General features: G+C 38.1%; 2 protein-coding genes across 6 annotated transcripts in view; one reads left to right on the plus strand and one right to left on the minus strand.

Moving 5' to 3' along the window:
• Nucleotides 1–7,099, minus strand: part of LOC103479228 (disks large-associated protein 1-like) — a 118,020-nt gene extending 110,921 nt beyond the window's left edge. For 2 of the 5 annotated variants that reach the window (XM_017310106.1, XM_017310104.1), the window contains exon 1: nucleotides 5,782–7,095. The gene's annotated coding sequence lies outside the window, so the exon portion shown is untranslated. Of the gene's footprint in view, nucleotides 1–5,781 lie in introns of all 5 variants that reach the window. The other 3 variants (XM_017310107.1, XM_008433540.2, XR_001777506.1) reach the window with 2 other exon arrangements.
• Nucleotides 7,100–17,863: 10,764 nt separating this feature from the next.
• LOC103479226 (carbonic anhydrase-like) overlaps nucleotides 17,864–19,859 on the plus strand; it is an 11,822-nt gene continuing 9,826 nt past the window's right edge. The window contains 2 exon segments of the mRNA XM_017309862.1: nucleotides 17,864–17,970; nucleotides 19,024–19,221. Of these exon segments, the coding sequence (XP_017165351.1) occupies nucleotides 17,937–17,970; nucleotides 19,024–19,221 (232 nt within the window). The 5' untranslated portion in view covers nucleotides 17,864–17,936.

Consider the following 19,859-nt stretch of genomic DNA (forward strand, 5'->3'; position numbering starts at 1 on the left):
TAACATGTCAAATGACAGAGGGGCTTAAAAAATAACCAAATATTCAGTTTGGTTATTTTTTTAAATTATATATATAGATGTGCACACACACATTTTAAATTTTGCCCCCCCAGACGTAGTCCTGGACCCCTCTTTGCCCCCCCAACTTTAAAAGTCTAGCTCCACCACTAGTTCAGACTAAAGTCATAATGTTACACTGTAGAATAAATACAATAAGTATTAATCAGTATTACGGTAGCAGCTGTGATCAGTTATGTTTTAGTAGGGCTGGTGTAACTAGTCAGTGTAATCATATGGCGATATGTGTGCATCACGTATATCGCTACAGTTCAGTCCCAGCCTTTGGCTGACTTCATCCGCTTTTTCAACTGTCAGGTTTGATAAAGTCTTTAGTGACTAATCAGTTGGGATACAACTGATAAAATCATCTATAGAAATGATAAAACTGAAAAGACTTTTAAGTCAGATGTTGAGAAACGGGGATGTTCTAGGCTTTGGTGGTTTTACACAGAAGCACAGCATGTTGCATGAGAATCAAAGGCTAATCATGAGTAGACAAAACAAAGTTTTGCACACACATCACCCTTCTGCTGAAATTTCTTCTGAAAAAATGTTGGAAGAATTTAGACCAGAATCTGGGCCCATGTGTTATCCATTAGTTCTATTCCTGTTTGTGTTAATTGAGAAGACTTCAAACAGCTCATTGTGTCAGTTTTTCTACTTGGTTTAACTCAACTAATTGAACAGTGAAGATAATTTTAGTATCTCAACGGATAACACTAAAACCAAACAAACTTCTAAAATATTGGGAAACGAGTATTTGATGTATCACTGATTTTTCAAGTTATAACACAAAGAATAGAGGTTTGTAATTTTTATTGTGGGTTCACTTCAACTATGAGAGACACAATGTAAAAAAAATGATCCAGAAAACCACATTATACAATTTTTAAAACCTTAACTTGCATTTTATTGCATGAAATATGTATTTCATCACCTAGAAGCCGACAAGAAGTCCGGCTCTTAAAGTTAGTTAGATGTTAGTTAATCAAGTTACACTTTACTGAATAATCTTTTTTTTGCAAGTAAACTCTGTAAATTGGACCTTAAGGGTGCTATATTTTGATAGTGTGCAAATTGTGATATTTTTATGTGAATTTGTTTAATTCTACAATATTTGGCCTAAAGCAATCTTTGTGCTGCCCTTTGCTACTGCAGTTGAGTTTTCCTACTATAGTTGGCTGATGTCTATGTTGCATTGTGAGCACTGATTGATATGGATTTTCAGCTCTGTGCGTGCATGATATATTTACAATGTGGACACAGTAGATTGTGTCTCCTCTCTGTATCCACATTGCACATATGTGCAGAGCTGAAAATCCATATCGATCAATATTCCTCACTGTCTCCTTTCTGTTCTTGCTGCAGGTGGGGATTACTGAAGGGTGACTGTGAGACCTTTTCTAGTGCTTTGGAATGGGGTTAGGGCTCAAGGCAGCACTCACTGCCTGCAGACAGCTGCTGCAGTGATCGCTGCTTTCACAATGGTGTCGCCAAAGTTCTGAATAGCAGAAGAAAGATTTGTCATGGGTATTTTTGGAAAACAGCCACTAGAGGAGTCTGAAAAGTTGCTAAATATGACTGTATTGGTCATTTCTCAATATGCATACATGTCTGTGATTGTGTATTTGTGAAACATCATCAAAGGTGGCCCAAGTACTGTTTACGTAGGCAAAGCCTCCATGTGTTATTCCTCCACCCATTTATCAATGAAGCACCAATGCATCTTTCTGTGGTCTTGACCCAGCAAGATATCCCACAATGCATTGCACCACCGGCAGCGGTAAAGAGAGAGTGAGTGTAAACAATGCAGCGCTTTTTTACACTATTAATTTGTCACACAAAAAGTAGTTTTAAGACGTCTTTAGGCAATAAAGTAGACTTCATAGCTTCATCTATCCACTCAGTTTATCCAGGACGTTCGTACTTTAAAATGTGCTTTGGAGCTTTTTGAGCAGCGAAGCTCCACTGACTGGTGAGGCAGACTCATGCTGCAAGCACCACAATACAAGATAGAACATTTTTCTCAGAAAATTTAGATATTTTTAATTCAGTATTTTGTTACTTTTATTCGCTATTTAGCAATTTTTGAGCAAGTAAATTTACACCAATAAAAATATTTTACAACAGCTCCCCTTCATGATCAGAGAACTTTCACTTACCTTGAATATAAAAAATATGCAGTTCCATAAGATTGGCTTTTCATGTGTGAGTGTGAGCGGTATTATTTTTTATTGCTTTATGCAGGGAGGTCTGCAGAGCAGGATAAGAGTTTTCCAAAAGCTCCCAGAGATTCTCATCAACTTCATGTCCTGACATGCTCATCCTCATCTTGTTTTTTTAAAAATAATAACTGACCGTAAATTATTTAAAAAGGAATTTTGAGATTGTGCCAATTCTTTTTAGATATTTGTCTGTTTTGATTAACACTGTTGGTTGTTTATAGTTAGTTTTGATATTATGGTATATATAGTTTTCAATAGACGTGTGCAGATCGATCGGTCACCGATCATAATCGGCCGATTTCCGTGAAAAAGTGTATGATCGGTGATTGCCGATCATGGTCTCTTGTTGCTGATCACACAAACGGATCACCTGCATCTCATTTCGCAGCCTGTCTGTGCAGCTGGTCTCCTCTTTCCTTCACACTGCGAAAACGCGCAGCAACAATAAAATTTTTACTGCATGCTTACTTACTTACTGCAAAAAAAGACAGTTATGAATCACTTGAACTATTTTTCAGTTTTTTATACATGATTATTGTTGGATTCTCATATTGCTTCAGTCACTTTAATTCTCTTACCTCTGCTCTATTTGGTCATGCTCAGTTTGTTCCACTGCCTCAGCCCTGGCTATGGCTTTTGTGTTTTTCAGTGTATTTATGGACGCCTGCATTACATCCACAACTGACTGACTGTAGGCTTCTCATATGGTGCTCATACTCTACATGTAAGCTACCTTTCTGAATATTTTTTACCATCCCTGAATGCATGCTGCCGTTTTCTACTGTCACTACCTGCTGGTCCAGGAGGAGTGAATGCTACAAGTGAATGACTCAATGCAATCTGATAGGTTTCCTTAGAAATACACTTTTTAAACTATTTTGAATAATTAACTGAGCTGTACTGTTTGATAACCAACATCAAATCTTGCTGCACTGAATATAAAAAAAATGAGAGAAAATAGAAAGCTAAAAGTGGAAGACAGGAAAATAATCCTGAGAAGGTGGAGTTCAGTTCTCATGTGGTCCAGATGAAAATATAGTACTTAAACCACCTTATCTTGATGTTTCACAAATCACAAACTTGGTTTTAAATCTATTCCATGTTTGAAAAGTCTAGATGTTGCAGTTTTTTAACTAGAGTAGATGAAAGACACTGAAGCTGCTAAAAATAGATTTTCCCCAATTGGAAACTGCAATCATAAACCAACTTCAGCTTTGTGTCCTCATCTGGGACATCTGTGGACCATACGAAATGGTGCAAATTGTCTTCTGTGTCTCTTGTTTAGACTCCACCACCAGTACCAGCTTTTCAGAACGTGTATAAAGAGCCTTTTCACCCAAAAAAGAACGCAACATTTTCAAAAAGTTTCTCGGGATCTCAAGGAAGTAAGTCAGGATTGCTTTTTTCCCCCCTTGTCCCTTTATGGGCTCTGTACTTTTTTGTTATTCTAAAAATACATTTTTACAAAAAAACATGTCTCTTTCTATGCTGTAGATATCTGATAGTAGTGATAAAATAACATTAGTTTGTTAATCAGTGTTTAGCAGTTACTGTAAAATAATTGTGTAGCAACAACTCTGACCAAATGCAGGTTGGTAATAACTTACATATGAAATAATGGTCTTAACTTTTCCTACCTATTATTATTTGTTAGTTCAGACAATAAAAATAGTGAGACAAAGGGGGCAAACATTAGACTATTATGATTTTACTGGTAACAATCTGAAAAAGTAATACAAGGTGATAAATTACTATTTTTAACATGAATAAGATTTTTATAATCAATAATAAAAACTTCAGACAATTAATTTGAAGGTGCTGTACTTAGAATTGATACTTCTTAGTTACTTATGCATACTTAATATCTGACAAATTAACTTTTTAAGAAAAAAACTTAAGAAAAAAATTAACTTTTTTTTCTTATTTGGCTGTCCTTTATGAATCTAAAAATAATCAGGTTCCAAAGAAAAGCTGGACTATTAATTATCAAACATGCAACAAACAAATAAGATTATAACATGAGGTAAAAATCAAACGTTGATTTTACATAATCCTACCCCACTCGTCTACTTCTAACATCAGCATGTGGAAAACTCAGTCCTTCCTGTTGAACTAACATCAATGTAGTGTAGGGCTGATCTGGGGATTTTATTTATTTATTTTTTTCGATTAACTGATTAATAATTGAATAGCAATTAGCACGTGCTTCATAGACTTTTTTTTTACAGAATGTGAACCAAGTGAAGCTTAAACTGTGTCACTTGAGGAATTCTGGGAAGAACATATTTCCAGACAAAGGACTTTTTTTCTGCAAATGACCTTTTTGACTCTGTGTACTCCAGTTAACTATCAATCAATTACTGAATAAGTTGAATTATTTCAATAATCACTCATTTTTTTCAAAAATATTATTCAAGTATGTAGCTGAGTAAATGCAACTAGTTGCAATCTACTTTCAATGAGATGAGGTGGTTAGAGGGGAGCAGTTAACAATTAGGAGGAAGGAAGAAGGAGTGAACATACGGATAAAAATCTTCACAGGAAACTACTCATAGCTCGTGTCTGCTGAGTGGGAAATGAGAAAGAGATTACGCTCACACTTCCCTCTGAGCCACGCTCTCCTCTATGAGCTCACAACTTGTCAGTGGAGCAGAAGATGCTTGTTCCTCTGAATACTTGTAGATACAGGCAGCTCTGATGACATCACAGCAGCCTGTCAGCTGGAGGAGGCAGCAGCAGCAGCAGCAGCAGCAGCATCAGGAGCAGGACCAGGTTCCACCTCTCCATCCAGCTGCGCAGGTGCGCTCTGTTTAAGGTGCCATGATTTCCACTGCAGGAACCCCCTCCAGTGGAAATCTGTCACGTCACCCACACATTTCAATCCTCCAGGGTGTTTGCTCCTTCAAGAAGATGAAAACAATAACCCAGGAGTTATATCTGCAGAGATTCTTGAAAAATCCTCCGGATCCTAACCAGCCCCCTCACCACATCTGGGATCACCATCACCTCCACCGAAAAATCAGCCTGCAGATGAGCGATTAAACTTTCCCTCCTGTCATGGGGAACGGCTCACTGCGTGGGCGCACAGCTAAACATAGATTTTTTTTCTCGAGGATTCGCTTGAGGATCTTTCTCGTCATTTTAGTGAGCAGATGAGAGAGAGAGGCGCAGAAACAGGCAGCTGTGGAGGCGCACAGCAGAGCCGCGGCCGGAGCTTTCATGAACGCCAGCGCAGGTGAATCGGAAGCATAAGGCCGTTAATGATGGCTGTCACATTCCATCAGCGGAGCTCCGTGTGAGCAATGCGAGTCAGGGGGCGCCGACACAGGCTGGAGAGCCGCACCGCACCGCACCGCGCCGCACCGCACCGCACCGCGCCGCACCGCACCGCACCGCACCGCRCCGCACCGCACCGCACCGCGCCGCACCGCACCGCACCGCGCCGCACCGCACCGCACCGCGCTGCATGTCTCTGAGAAGAGAGCTTCCAGCTTACCTCCGCAGCTCCTCACACACCGCCGCCTGAACGAGAGAACACCGGCTGCTAAATCCAAAAGCTCCTCTGATTCCGGAGACCAGGAGGCGAGAACAGCCACTGTCGGTTCGGGTGCGTGTGTGTCAGAGTGAGCGGGGATGTGCGGGCACAGGAGGCGCAAGCCTGCGGTCCGTCATCTGCGGCAGCATGTCAAGCCAGAACTGCACCGGAAGACAGAGGGATGGGCTCCAAAAATAAAAGACCGACAAGGGGCAGCAGGAGAAAAACAAAGAAAATTGAAGCATACGTCATACCCCCACTCTGCTGTCGTCAGCTAGTGGCACATTTTGCTCTGCATAAGAAAAATATTTAAGGATTTTTTTATTTTTTTTGGTAATAAATTAGTCAAAATTGTACATAGCTTGGTTTTATAGCAGAACTTCATTTACAAAACTCCAGATCAAATCCTAACTCTCTGCTGAAAAGCACAAAAAACCTGTAACGTCCAAAACCCCAGAGATCTCGATCTAATTAATCCTGTCGTCAAGTGACGTTTTAATGAATATTTCACGTTTATTGTGGAAGAAAAACAGAAGCAGTATCTTGCTAACGTCATGAAATTTACTCAAATTCAGAGGAAGAAACATTCCTTGTAAGATCTGATAATGGAAATGAATTCATATGAGGAGGATGTGAGTTTTACAAGATAGCGTCCAAAAATGACTTAGCTGGCAGAAAACTATATAACACTTTTCATCCAATGAAGGTTCAAAACACGAAATCGGACATTTAACCATTCGAGACAATGAAATTATCAAATGAAATAATTGCTGGTAGAAAAACAATAACAAATTTAAAGTTGGATAAATCAAATGTTTGCAAAAAATAGGACTGAAGGGAGGCAGCCCTTGTGAAAAATGTACTAATATATGAAATCTTAGCACACTTGAACCCAGACTAATCATCAGTATACTTCAGGTTTTTTAAGGCTTATTTAACTTGAAGCATGCTATGCTGGAACAACTAATTTTGTGCTTAATGTATTTAAGTAGTGATTAAACTGTAGAAAATCAGAATTTAAAGTGTACCAAGTGTACTACCATGCTTTTTGGGAAAAACTAATGTTATACTTAGTACACTTTAAATAAATGGCTTTTCATGTAATATAAACATGCTTGATTAGTATATCTTAATTGGACCATTTTTGTGCATGTGTTATATTTAATATATATTTAGAATGTATTTTAAGTATATAAGCATAACATATTTTATATATTAGTAGTCTGATCACAGTATGCTCCAATTACACTTTTGGTTTACTATAATTGCTAATGAATTACACTTTTCAGTTACTTAATGCATTTTATTCTTATCCTTTGCCATAGTAGTTTACATGTGCTTCATACACACTACAGCACTGCAAACACCTAAAAAACTGGCAACTGACAGTTTGTACAATTGCCAGAGAATTGTACAAACTGTCACATATATTAAAAGTTTACAGACAACATGCTTATGAAAATTAGTACAATAAAATGATAGGTACACTTTAGAGGAAATGTGAAAACTGTTTCATCAAGGACAGAATATTGTTTTAATTCAATGTCACAGTATTCCAGTATTACTGCAGACAAACTGACATTTCTCCTTCCTAAGAACGGTGAGGATCAACGACAGAACATTCCCTTTCACTGGATCACTGCACTTTACAGAAACCTGCAAAAAAGAATAAAACTGTTGACATTATAAATGTTTTTGTGCTCTCATTTGTTGTTGTTTTTATCATTATTGGATTATTGTGTGTTACATCACGTGACCTGTCTAATTTAACACACTCGTGTACAATAAAGGGTGTGTCCTTCAAACAAAGGAGGAACAACACGAAAGCCAAACCGAGTGAGTCTCATGCCGTCACGGTGAACGCTGTGCCGAAAAGTGATTCTGCTAACAAAAACAATAGAGAAACAGAGAAAACATTTGTATTTTAAAGAGAACAGAAAAATGGCAAATAAAAAAATAATACTTACAATTTTAAAACGTTTTGTACTCGCTGTGTATGTGACATCATCAGAACTGATGATGATTGGGACCAGATGCCTCGGGTGGAAAAACATTTCTGGGTGTCTTCTTTACCCGTTTATGTTAGAAGTAGAAAAAAAATAGTCATCAATGTCATAGAATCAGTTGATGTTGGACATTAACTATGAAGCTGTTTTAAATGTCAACAGTTGAAACGTTACATTTTGTTACACCTCAGAATGTTGATTGATGTTTCAAAAGCAACTCCAGATTAAGATTTAAAGGCACTCAGTGTTTCAGCTGGTGTGCAGTTTTCAGGAAATTTGTTCCAGATTTGTGGTGCATAGAAGCTGAATGCTGCTTCTCCTTGTTTGGTTCTGGGGATGCAGAGCAGAACCAGAACCAGAACCTGAGGCGTCTGAAAGGTTGATACAACTGCAGATCTTTAATGTATTGTGGTGCTAAGCCGGCCACTCCCCTCTGCTGCTCTTCTCTGCTGCACCTTTCTGCCTACTAGTGGTGAGGACCAGGTGGAATCAATCTCCTGCAGGTACTTTTGAAGTGATCGACCTGTCTCTCTTGTGTGAACTGAGATCGCAGCGTGAAGGTAAGCAGCGCTTGTGGCATATTTGAAATCAAAACTGTGCTAACAGAAGGTCTAATACAAACTGTGAAGGACATGGAATCAATGATTCCTGAACTTTTAGAATGGAAGTTATCTACCAGCTCATCTACAGGGTGGCCCACGAAAAAGGAGCCTGCGTTACTATAGTATTACTGGCGGCCTTCTGTAAAGAAAGAAAGAACTTGAAATGCCAAATTGGCAAAATCCTTACTCACTCTTTACAGAAAGTGCTGGAAATGATCCCCTTGTGCATCAATGCCATTTTGGGCGCCTTAACATATTGTCATATATGCGACACAACTCTGGGGCACTAATGCTCTGAATTGCATTACGAATATTGTCTTTCAACTGCTGTAAAGTTTTCGAGTTATTATCATACACTTTGAAAAGTGTACGAAAAAGTTTTTAAAAAAGTTAAAAAAAAGAAAGTAGCCCTCCTTCCTGCCAAAGTGGTAAAAAGGCGGGCTACTTTTTCGTGGGCCATCCTGTACATGGTTATAGCATTAGGACAAGGTGGAAGTGTAGATTTGATTAAAAGTTTCTGCTGTGTTGTCTATAAAAGAACATTTAGTGATAGTATCTGTTTTTCTCAGTGAGTTAACAGATAAAGTACTTTTCAAAGATAACAGTGAAATGATCAGACAAAGTGACATCATTACCGAGGCTTTGGAATTATTTGCACCCTTACTGATAATCAGGTCCATTTTGTGTCCTCAATTGTATGTTGCTTGTTTATCACGTTGAGTCAGACCAAAATTATTAAGAGTATGACATAGCTTTTTTGCCCCTCTGTCTTCAGGCTTGTCAACATGGATGATGAAATTTCCCACAGTTATTAAATAGTAATAATCAATGCATGTAACAGATAAAAGCTCATTAAAGTCAGTAACTAGATCCAAAGTATCTAGTTTATTTACTTTGAATCAACATTATTAGCTTTTTCTTCTTTTGCTCTTTCTTTGGGTTTGTTATTTTTGTTTGTATTTCCTTTTAATTCCTGTAAAGCACTTTGCATTGTCTTGCCTTTAAATAACTTGTCTATGTAGGAGGTTTGTGTCAAAGTTCATTTATAATATTTTACTTGAATTCCCAGATATTCAAAAGATGTAAAATGATCTAAAAAGATTTCATTAGAAGCTATGAAATTCTTAAATAGGGAAGCCACACCCCCTCCTTCCTCTTTATGTTTTCTATTCTGATTCAATTAGTACAGGCGATTCAGTATTGTCATCCAGCCATGCTTCTGTCAGGAACATCAATAATACGCTCAGTGATTAAGTCATTTACTAATAGACCTTTTGCTGATAATGATATTTTATTTAGCAGAGCCAGTATAAGCTTTACACAGGGGATGAGTGTGAGGTTTGATTTCAGAGTTGCTGGATTTTGTATTTCTCTTATTTGTAAATTTTCTTTTAGTGATCTGGACAGGTACTGTTCTGTTTTGTAGTGTTGGGGGCCAGACGCATTCTGGGGGAAGAAGATGGGTGTAAAGCTATTTCCTGGAACCCAGTCAGAGTGGTGGATTCTCTGGGGAGTCAGAGCCAAGGTGGCTTAGATGAAGTAAAGTCTGCTTTGTGAGCACTAAGAAGAGAAGTACAGAGGAGAACTTGTTGATTCATTCCATCTGTAAATTTGAGAAACTCAGGTCTCATTAGCTCCAACATGTATAGCTACAGTCTCAATATTCGGCTAATCAATGGTTAGAGAGTACTTTTTATATCAGACAGTGTCACTGGGGAAGGATATCATTCTAATTTTCTTGGGATTGCAGAAATGACTGCTTCCATATACTGCCTCATCTCCAACAATGAGCACCTTTGGCTTGTGCTTGTGGCTTTTTCCTTGGAAGCGGGGTTGGTGGAAATGTTTCGGTTTCAGCTGCTTGGTTATGTTTCTTTAGTGGAGCAGGTGTTGAAGTTGAATGTGGGTTTCGACTCAGAGAAGCCATGCTAATTTGACAAAATGAGGGGTTTCCCTGTTAGTCGTTTCGTCAGATCCGAAGCGTCAGACTTTTTTTTTCACTCAGAGATTTCCAGGGTGGATCTTTCTTTTGACTGATTGGAGTCTTTGTATAATACTGCTAATGTCCCCGAGGCATCTTGATCTGGTTCAGCTTGGAGGTGGAAAAAGTAGAGTAAAAAGTAAAAAATCCCAAGGAATCAGTAAACAGATTCAGTAAGTTCACCAAACTCTGATAGAAGCTCCATTTTCAGATTATTGTTTTTTAAAGACGGGGAAGTAATCTGACTCTTAGTTTCTTGACAATCTAAAAAAAAAATCTTCTGTCCTCTTGACAGAGTATCGAAGCAGGAACATTCTCACCTCAGTTTATTCAGAAAATAGTTTTTTATTCATGGTTACTTGGGTAATTGTAAAGAGATCATATGTCTTATGGTTGAGCTTATTAACTACTTTTCATGTCATACAAAGAATTCTGAAATTACACTCCACCAGTATCGGAGTATCATAATGAAAAAAATTACATTTTTATATCTTGTCTTAAATATTGGCCAGTGTGGGACTAACAACAAGAAAACTAAGAGCTGGTTCTACAGGAGAGGAACTTGATAACAGAAGGTTATGCAACCCGTTCTACTTTTCCAATGAAAGCAAAGACAAAGCAAGAGCTATTCCAGATTTAACTGGGAGACCCCAAAGTTGATCAAATTAGATTACTAAAGATTATATGCTTAAAATATGTTTTATGATGCAAAAGTGGCCTGATCGAAGTTTGAATCTAATGTTTAATGGATAAATGAAGTCAGTGTAATTTGGGGCACATTCCTTATTGTGCCACAAGGTGGCAGCAAGTGACTTTTGTAACAGATTTTTTTTCTGCTGAAGCTTAGAAATAGTGCCTTTATTTGGTTCTTGAACAGGCACAATGAGTTAAAGCTGTTTGATGCTAGTGGTATGATGTTAATGTTAACAGTAAAAAAAAAGAATAGAAAGAAAAACACGCTTCACCTTGAATTACAACCAGTGTGTTGTAGATGAGTTGAAACCATAGAAACATTTGAAGTCATAGTTACATACACTGAATTAAACGAACAAAGCTGAAGTTGGTTTCCGATTGCAGCTTTTTTCTGGAAATGGCTAAAGGGAGATTTAAACTAATTTTTCACTACATTCAGCATATTTAATCTACCGTATTTTCCGCACTATAAGGCGCACCTTCAATGAATGGCCTATTTTAAAACTTTTTTCATATATAAGGCGCATCGAATAGATGCTACAGTTAAGGTTGCCACCTGTCCCGTACAAATGTGGATATGTAATAATAAAGAAGTTTTCCCCGAGTACTTTATATAGTAGTCTGCCCCAGTCATTGTTTCACTCACAGTGTTGGTGTTGCAATATTGTGCCCAACTGCTTTCTGGGTAACACAGACCAACCGACACGCTGCCGCCGCCGGACGATGGTCACCCTTCTCCATTCGCGCACAGCATGTTCGTGGAGAACGTGCTGCTAAATGACCTGCAGATGACCTGATTATCAGGTCAGTAGGTAGATAGGTCAGTCAAACTTTATTAACAAACCAGCATTCTGACAACTATCCCAGCATGCACCACGCGATTCTTCTTCTACGGGCAAAATGAAATGGGCGGGTGCTTACCCTAGTTGCTAGACCTGTTATGGTTCAATATTGGTCCATATATAAGGCGCACCGGATTATAAGGCGCACTGTTGGTTTTTGAGGAAATTGAAGGGTTTTAGGTGAGCCTTATAGTGCGGAAAATACGGTACTCTACTAAAAAACTGCAACACCTAAATATTTCAAACCTGGACTGGATTATTATCAACCAATAGCAGAATATTGTTACGACCCGGCTTGTGAGCCGTAACAAAAGCCAGGGAGACACGGCCTTCAATACAAGAAATACACTCTTTATTAAACAACACAAAAAAATTAAACAGGGACAAGCGGGTGGCCCCCCTGTGGTCGATGTCATCTCTGCAGCCGGTGGTAAGCGGAAAAGTCCTGCAAAAGAAAAGAAAGATCAAACACAACAAAACCCAAACAAAGATGGGGTGGGCAGGCAGGTGAGGGAAGAGCCACCTCTGTAGAGCAGAGCTGGGTGGAGAAGCCGACTCAGCTCCAAGCCAGCTTCAGCTCCTCTCACGCGCTGAAGCTTATATACCGAGGACGCGCTGGGCCTGGCGAATCCTGGTCCCGCCCCTTCTGCTCCGCCTCAGGATAAAACACAATAAATGACGGATCCCTCCACGTGAAGTGGAGGGGGACGTCACAATATCTAAAACTAAGTTTTTGATTTGTGAAATCTTTATCTGATTTGTGAAACTTAAAAAAAGGGCGATTTCAGCTCTTTTTTGCATCTGAACCATACTAGAATTGCTCTAATTCCAAAACTACAACACAAAAGTCGTTTTCTCACTGCAAGGAACGGAACGGTACAGAACAGAACGGCATGTTTCGGTCCAGTTCCACCCGTACTGCAGCCCAGTTGTGTTTGCATATAACTGAGGGCGGCATAGAAGCTGTACCTGACATCATTATTTTTGAAACTAAACAATAGTTTCGATGTAGCCGCAGAAGCCTTTTCCTCAGAGATGCGGCCTAAAACTTTCTCTTTCCTCGTTGACCGATCTAGTTCATTCTGTACTCGTTCATCAGCGAGAAAGCGGAGGAAAAAAATGACCTCATCACGGGACCAGGTAACAGCAGAATATTGAGGGGAAATCATCGCAAATTAAAAATAATTAAAATATTAAAAAGAGCACTCTTTACAAAATACAGTAAGAACAGTTTAATGAGAGCCAGCTAGACCCGATCAATCAGCTGCTGATTCTAAACCAATCAGCTGCTGATTCTAAACCAATCANGCTGATTCTAAACCAATCAGCTGCTGATTCTAAACCAATCAGCTGCTGATTCTAAGCTGCACCGCTTGGCTGGTCCGATTGTGGTTCCCAGTGTCCGGGTGGAACCTGGTCGGAAGTTCTAATGCAAACCCGGTCGGCCCTACTTTGAAGCCGTTCCGTTCCGTTCCGTTCCTTGTAGTGCGAAAACGGCTATAGACTTAAAACATGGACTGGATTATTCTGCTCTAAGAGCAGAATATTTAAAACAAGTGTGGGATTTGTGAAACCTTTATGCGATTTGTGAAACCTCGGTAAGGGGTGACTTTATTTTTCTTTTTGCATCTGGACTACATAAGTGAACTCCTCTTCTGAATTTCCATTATTTTTGCTGTTAAATCCATTTGTAGCTTTTTGTTTTCGCTCATAAGAGATGCTGATGGTAGTGAAAAAATTGCTGAAATAGCCCTTTATTGAAGTTTCACAAATCACAAAACAGGTTTAAAATATTCTGTTATCAGATAAGAATAATCTAGTCCAGGTTTGAAAAGTTTAGGTCTGGTAGTTTTGAAATTGGAGCAATTCTAGAATGGTCCAGACACAAGAACGGACAGAAATCACCTTTTATTGAGGTTTTACAAATCAGATAAAGGTTTCACAGACCACAAATTTGATTGCAAATATTCTGCTATTAGTTGATAATAATCCAGTCCAGGTTTGAAGAGTCTATGTGTTGTAGTTTTTTAACCAGAGTAGATTATAGATGCTGAACTTAAAAACTACACTCTAAGAAATAATCCTGTAAATTTACAGTAAAATATTGGCAGCTATGGACGCCAGAATGTTACTATAAATGCACAGTAGCTGTACCGTAATTAATCCTGACAGTAATTTACCGTAAAGGTATGGATACTGTAAAAGAACTGTAAACTTCTGGCGTCTGCCAGTAGTTAAAAAAATACTTATGATAAAAACAATACTGGTAGCTACAGACGCCAGGTTTTTTTTGTTTTTTTTACCGTTCTTTCAGAAAAACGGTAAAATAAAAATAAATAAATAAATAAATAAATAAATAAAAAAGCTGGCGTCTGTAGGTATTTTACTGGACATTTACCTTTTCAATCCTGTAATTACCTTTTAATAGATGGATGGATGCTATCATTATTGTAGATGTTTTGAATCGATTATCTAAACCGATTATGTTTTCCCGTAAACTTCAGCGCCTTACGCTCCTTCACCTCGCGCACATAACGGGGTAAATGTAGCGAGTTTTGCACTAAACGTATCGGCGTCTGGAGGAGGGGGGTTGGGGGGGTTGGGGGGGAGAGGCGAGCGTATGTTTCTACGCTCCTTCGTGGGGGGTGCCGATTTATGTTTTTGCATCCACCTGAATAATGTGTAGTTGCGCTCCTGCCCATGGCACTTCAACAATATTATTTTACCTTTTATCTGGAAATAGTGTCTGTTTATTCTTGCCTGTAGTGACCATTTGTCTCTAAACTTAAATTCAAAAATCAAAAAACTCAAAACTCAAAGGTGATCTAAAGAAAAGGTGAATCAAACTCAAATAGTCACTTGATGCACCGTGGATTCTGGTTTACGCAGCAAAAAAAGATCAAAAGTCAAAATATAGTTCTTTGGTTTTATTCTTTGGCTGATTCTGTAGGCTGATTCTGTAGGCTGGTAAAAAACCTTATGACCACCCACGTGCATAATATGCTACCTAAGACCCACCTATTTATACCGTGAAATACCCACATCCCAACCTGAAATTAATTAACTAATTAAGTGAATTCCTAATCAAAGAACTTATTCTAAACGGCAAATTAAACAAAAATTATAATGATAAATTAACTAAGAAATAAACAATAAGAATAAACTAAACAATTTAAATTCTAAGATTTAACCAAAAAATGGGAAAATAGCTCCTACATTGCCATACAGTCTCTGTATTAATTATTGCTCTAAAGGTCTTGCCATACCAGTTTATTCCTCTGTATTTTCTTGCATTTTGTTCTTCATTCATTTTCATTTAGTTTCCTTTAATTAGTTTTATCCTCTCTTGGTTTATTGCTATGTCCACTTTAGTTTCTTTCCTGTTGCTAGATTTATTTGATCGTTTATTAACCACCGGTAATCTTCACACATCACCTGCTGCGCCACCTAATCGTCATGTGTTTCACATCATGTGTTGTTTTTTCACTGTTCAGCATCGGATTCTCTGTTTTTATGCCATAATTCACATCTAGTTCGTCGCTCCGTTTTGCCCGCTTCTCCTGTTTCAGAGTTTTGCTCAATGTGCTCGTCGTGTTTTTAAGCCCCTAAGGTGCAGGGAGGTCGGGAAGCGTGTCGATGGGGAAAAGGCAGACTGACATAAACCTTTTAAAACAACGGAAACAATTTCTGCATTCTGATTGTTGAAATTTAAAAGTGCTGTGTTGTTCTATCACCCCGTTTCATACCGGACCACTTACAGCWCCGTGTTAACGCTATAAAATGAACGCTCTCTATCGTGGTATCASCCATGGAGGGATTTCTTGATTTCTTGATTTAAATGGGTTCATTTTTCAGAGGGATACTCAGTGAGGGTATCGTGATTTTAGTAATTACATGTTTATAAGAGCGATTTTCTGTTGTCTTTCCAGCGGGCAGCTTTCAAACGGAAAAAAAACACTTTTTAATATAAATTCCTGCTTTGACATGATCACAGAACTGCCAAAACGTAGCCTACATAAATACCAGACAAAGTGAATCACAGCAGCGTCATCAGCCGGTGTAACGCTGACCTGATGGTGAAGCTACTACCAGGAGCGGAGCTGCGCCATGAAGCTACAAACACTGAATAGAAGAAGAGCTGCCATCGATACAGTTGCAGCCAAGCATGATTTAATGTTACACAATACAGTTTTACCAAGTTGCTCAAAGTCTAAACTGGTATTGTTGTTCATTTAAGGTGTAAAGTTTACCTTCGACCAAACGCCCCSCAAAGRCATCCCAGCGCCCCCCTTTTGTAAAAATGTCCGCCAGCGCCCCCTGCCGTCCTCTGAACGCCCCCTGGGGGCGGTACCGCCCAGGTTGAGAACCGCTAGACTAGACAGAATACTAATTAAAGATATTAGCAATGTCATTCTGACTAGTCAGAATGTCAATTTAAGATATCTTAAATAGAAAAGGTGAGTAATTCAAGATATCTCTAATTCATTTAGAGATATCTTAAAAGGAATTCTGACTAGTCAAAATTACTATTCAAGATATCTTTAATTTAATTTTGTCTAGTCATTATTTGCTTTAAAGATATCTATAATTTAGTTTTCACTGGTCAAAACTACATATCTCCTATCCAAAAATACATTTAAGATATGTTGAATTATGGAGTCATTAGAGAAATCTTTAATTAAAATTATGACTAGTCAAAACCAAAATCAAGATATCTTGAATTTACTTTATGACTAGTCATAATTTAATTGTAGAAATCTGAAATGTGTATTTCAGATATTCATTTTAGATATCTTGAATTGAAGTCTCCATACAAGTCAACGGTAAATCTGACGTCATTTCGACTAGTCAGAATGTAATTAGAGATATCACAAAACAATTTGAGATATCTGGAATGTAAAGGCGGTAAAACCGAATTTATGTTGAAACGGCTTGCCAAACTGTTTTTTAAGGAGCATTTATCAATAAAAAAACACAAAATATTATGTGTATTTTTAATAGCATAAGATGGAATAAGATAATTTCCAATGTCTTATATCAACGGTTTGTCCCTAATATCTAATAGTTAAATAAATGATTCCAAACTAAGCATCTGATTTTCTGCTTCCAGTTTTAGACAATACAAGTACCTGATAAAATTGACACTTACATGTGTTGTTAAAATATACAAATTTACAATGTATGATATTTGCAGTTAAATTGATGCATTAAATTCAGTGAGGGGTATTCTTTTTCTCAGAAGTTAAGTTGAACTAAACTTTATGGGTTTTCCTTAATCTGTCTTCCAATTGATGCAACACCATGAAATCTTAATACAAACCCAGTTGAAAGATAAATGCTGTTTTTTCTGGTGTTTGATTTCAAATGGTTATGATTTCAAATATAACTGAGTAACTTTATTCAAAACTAATTCAAGGAAAGATAAAAGTTCAGGTTTTGTAAACAACGTAAGACAAATTGTAATTACATCAATAAATTTAAATGTAGCTAATTACTTTCCACCCCATATGGCAGAACTAAAATGCATATTTTTTCACATTCTGAAGTGGTTTGACTTCTGCTTATCCATACAGGTAGCCCAGGTTTACCCAGGACAGTAAAATATTCATGATTTTGTTTTGGTTTGCACAATGAGCCCCTGGAGATTTTCGTTATAGTGCTGGCAAGAATTTAAAACTACTTTTATCCCTGGACAACACAAACCAGCATTTTGCCATCAACTCTTCAGGGCAATTGGAAACGCCTTCAAAAGTTGAAATCGGTGCTAAAGGCTTGGATCCTGACCTGTTCGGATCGGGACCACAGTTCGTCTCTGCTTCCCAACTCATCTCATCACTCACAGCTTTGCACACTTCACAGCCAAATAGGAGGGGAGAAATGACGTAACCATGCAAGCCAAGCCCCTCACAGCGAGCATTACCAGGTCCTTCATGAAGCGCCCCAATACGGGTCACCCGAGCAGCCTCTGCCACCGCAGCGTTCAGCAGCAGCCATGTCTCACGGATGGGGATACGGACCGAGCGACGGTAAGAACCCTGCAGCCTCCAGCACTGCCAACCGGGAAGTCATTCCTTATTACACTGTGACTGGACTACATTAATAACTGCAAAAGAAATGCCAGCAGCCTATTGATAAAAATAAATAAATAAATTAGTGCGTGTTTAATTACACTTTTATAAAATTATAATTATTATTTAAATTACATTTTACTTATTTCTGTCTAAACACTGTCAGCTCAAAATTATTAAGTAGAATTTAATTATAGTTTAACATTAAGGTAAACAATATTGAATATTCAAATAAATTCTACCCAATGGGAGCTTCTGGTTTTAATTGCCGTACATTTCTGCTCCAGGATTTGCGCTACACAAACATAATTAAATCAGTAGTTTTTACGTAAAGTTGAAGGGTGTAAAATCTATTCAGCTGTTTTAATGGTTACTTTGTTGCCATTTAAAGTAAACAATTATCACACTTTTCTGGAGTAACGAATGTAGCAGGACAGCCTGAGGAGAGCTGCTTCATGGCAACAACTGCGGTTAAAACACATCAGCTTTATGATGCGCCGCTCGGACATTCCCAACTCTGGACACTCAAGGTCATGATGAGGAGGATCAGCTAAAGTGATGGTTGTTCGTTTCAGGCAGTCGGTTTCCTGCCAGCTAAGTTTTCTGAATGCATTGACTTTTACAGTTGAAAAATATGTTAGAAATATCTGAAATATCTTATTGTGTTTACTGCGTTCAGTAAACACAATAAAAGTCATAACTTCTTACTAAATTTAACATTTTATTCTGTTCATATTGATGCTAGCAATAAAATTTGACCTGCATTTGTAGTTCACTCACAGCTTTCTCTTTTTTCAAAACTTAATAGAGATGTTGCCTAAGAAATAAATGAGTGATGCCTTGTAAAATGAACCATTCTGTAAGTATTCATTATGAATGATCACACTGCGTTTGTTTCTATGGGAGCAATGCTGCTTTTCTTCAAGATGTACTGGAACATCAAAATGGTCACGGTAAAAACTTTGTCTTTATATAACAAACTTGAATAGGTCCTCATTTTTACATTTACAGGACCTGACAAGTGGGCAGAAAACTTCCCGCTTGCTAATGGACCCAGACAGTCTCCCATCAACGTCGTTACCAAGGAGGCCCAATATGATCCGTCTCTGAAGCGTCTGAAACTCCAGTATGACCCGTCCAACGCCAGGGGCATTCTCAACAATGGACACTCCTTCCAGGTGGACTTTGTGGACGACACAGACAGCTCCAGTAAGCAAAGCTGACCCCTAAGTTTGAGACTAAAGTTCTGAAGGACCACAAACACACACTTCATCATTTTATACTCATTCTGGAAATGGTTTTAGTTTTGTTTCAAGTCCTGTGTCACTCAGATGTATTGTTTGAATAACAAACATGACATCCTAAACTCCTAAAACCTGATTTCTGACTTTTATTTTAAATACTTTCAAGATATATTATTATTTTACCTTTGAATTTTATCTCTCTTGCTTGTTTTCTCCACCCTGTGTGTGCTGTATGTACACACAGATAAGCGTGTCTGATGATGTAAGTGTTCAGTTATCTCCTAACAGCCCTGGTTCTTTATCTCAAGGTCAACATGCATGTTCAGCCCATCGTGACTCTTCAATTTTACTCTGCGCTCCAGTAGTTGTCACAGATAAACAGCTATAATCTGTCATAAAAGCCTTAAAAATGTAATTTTTGAACATGCAGGCAACTTCAAATATCAAATGATCAACATAAACAGATGAAAAGAAATGTGAAACATACCCAAGAACTTACCCTTAATATGTAGTAAACAATTCTATTTATTTCAGTTTAATTATGAAGGACACGCTATTAGACACAAATGACGCTGGCTCAGATAAAGCTTCTCAAAAATGGGG

The sequence above is a fragment of the Poecilia reticulata genome, linkage group LG17, assembly GCF_000633615.1.
Source record: "Poecilia reticulata strain Guanapo linkage group LG17, Guppy_female_1.0+MT, whole genome shotgun sequence".
In the NCBI taxonomy this organism is placed as follows: Eukaryota; Metazoa; Chordata; class Actinopteri; order Cyprinodontiformes; family Poeciliidae; genus Poecilia; species Poecilia reticulata.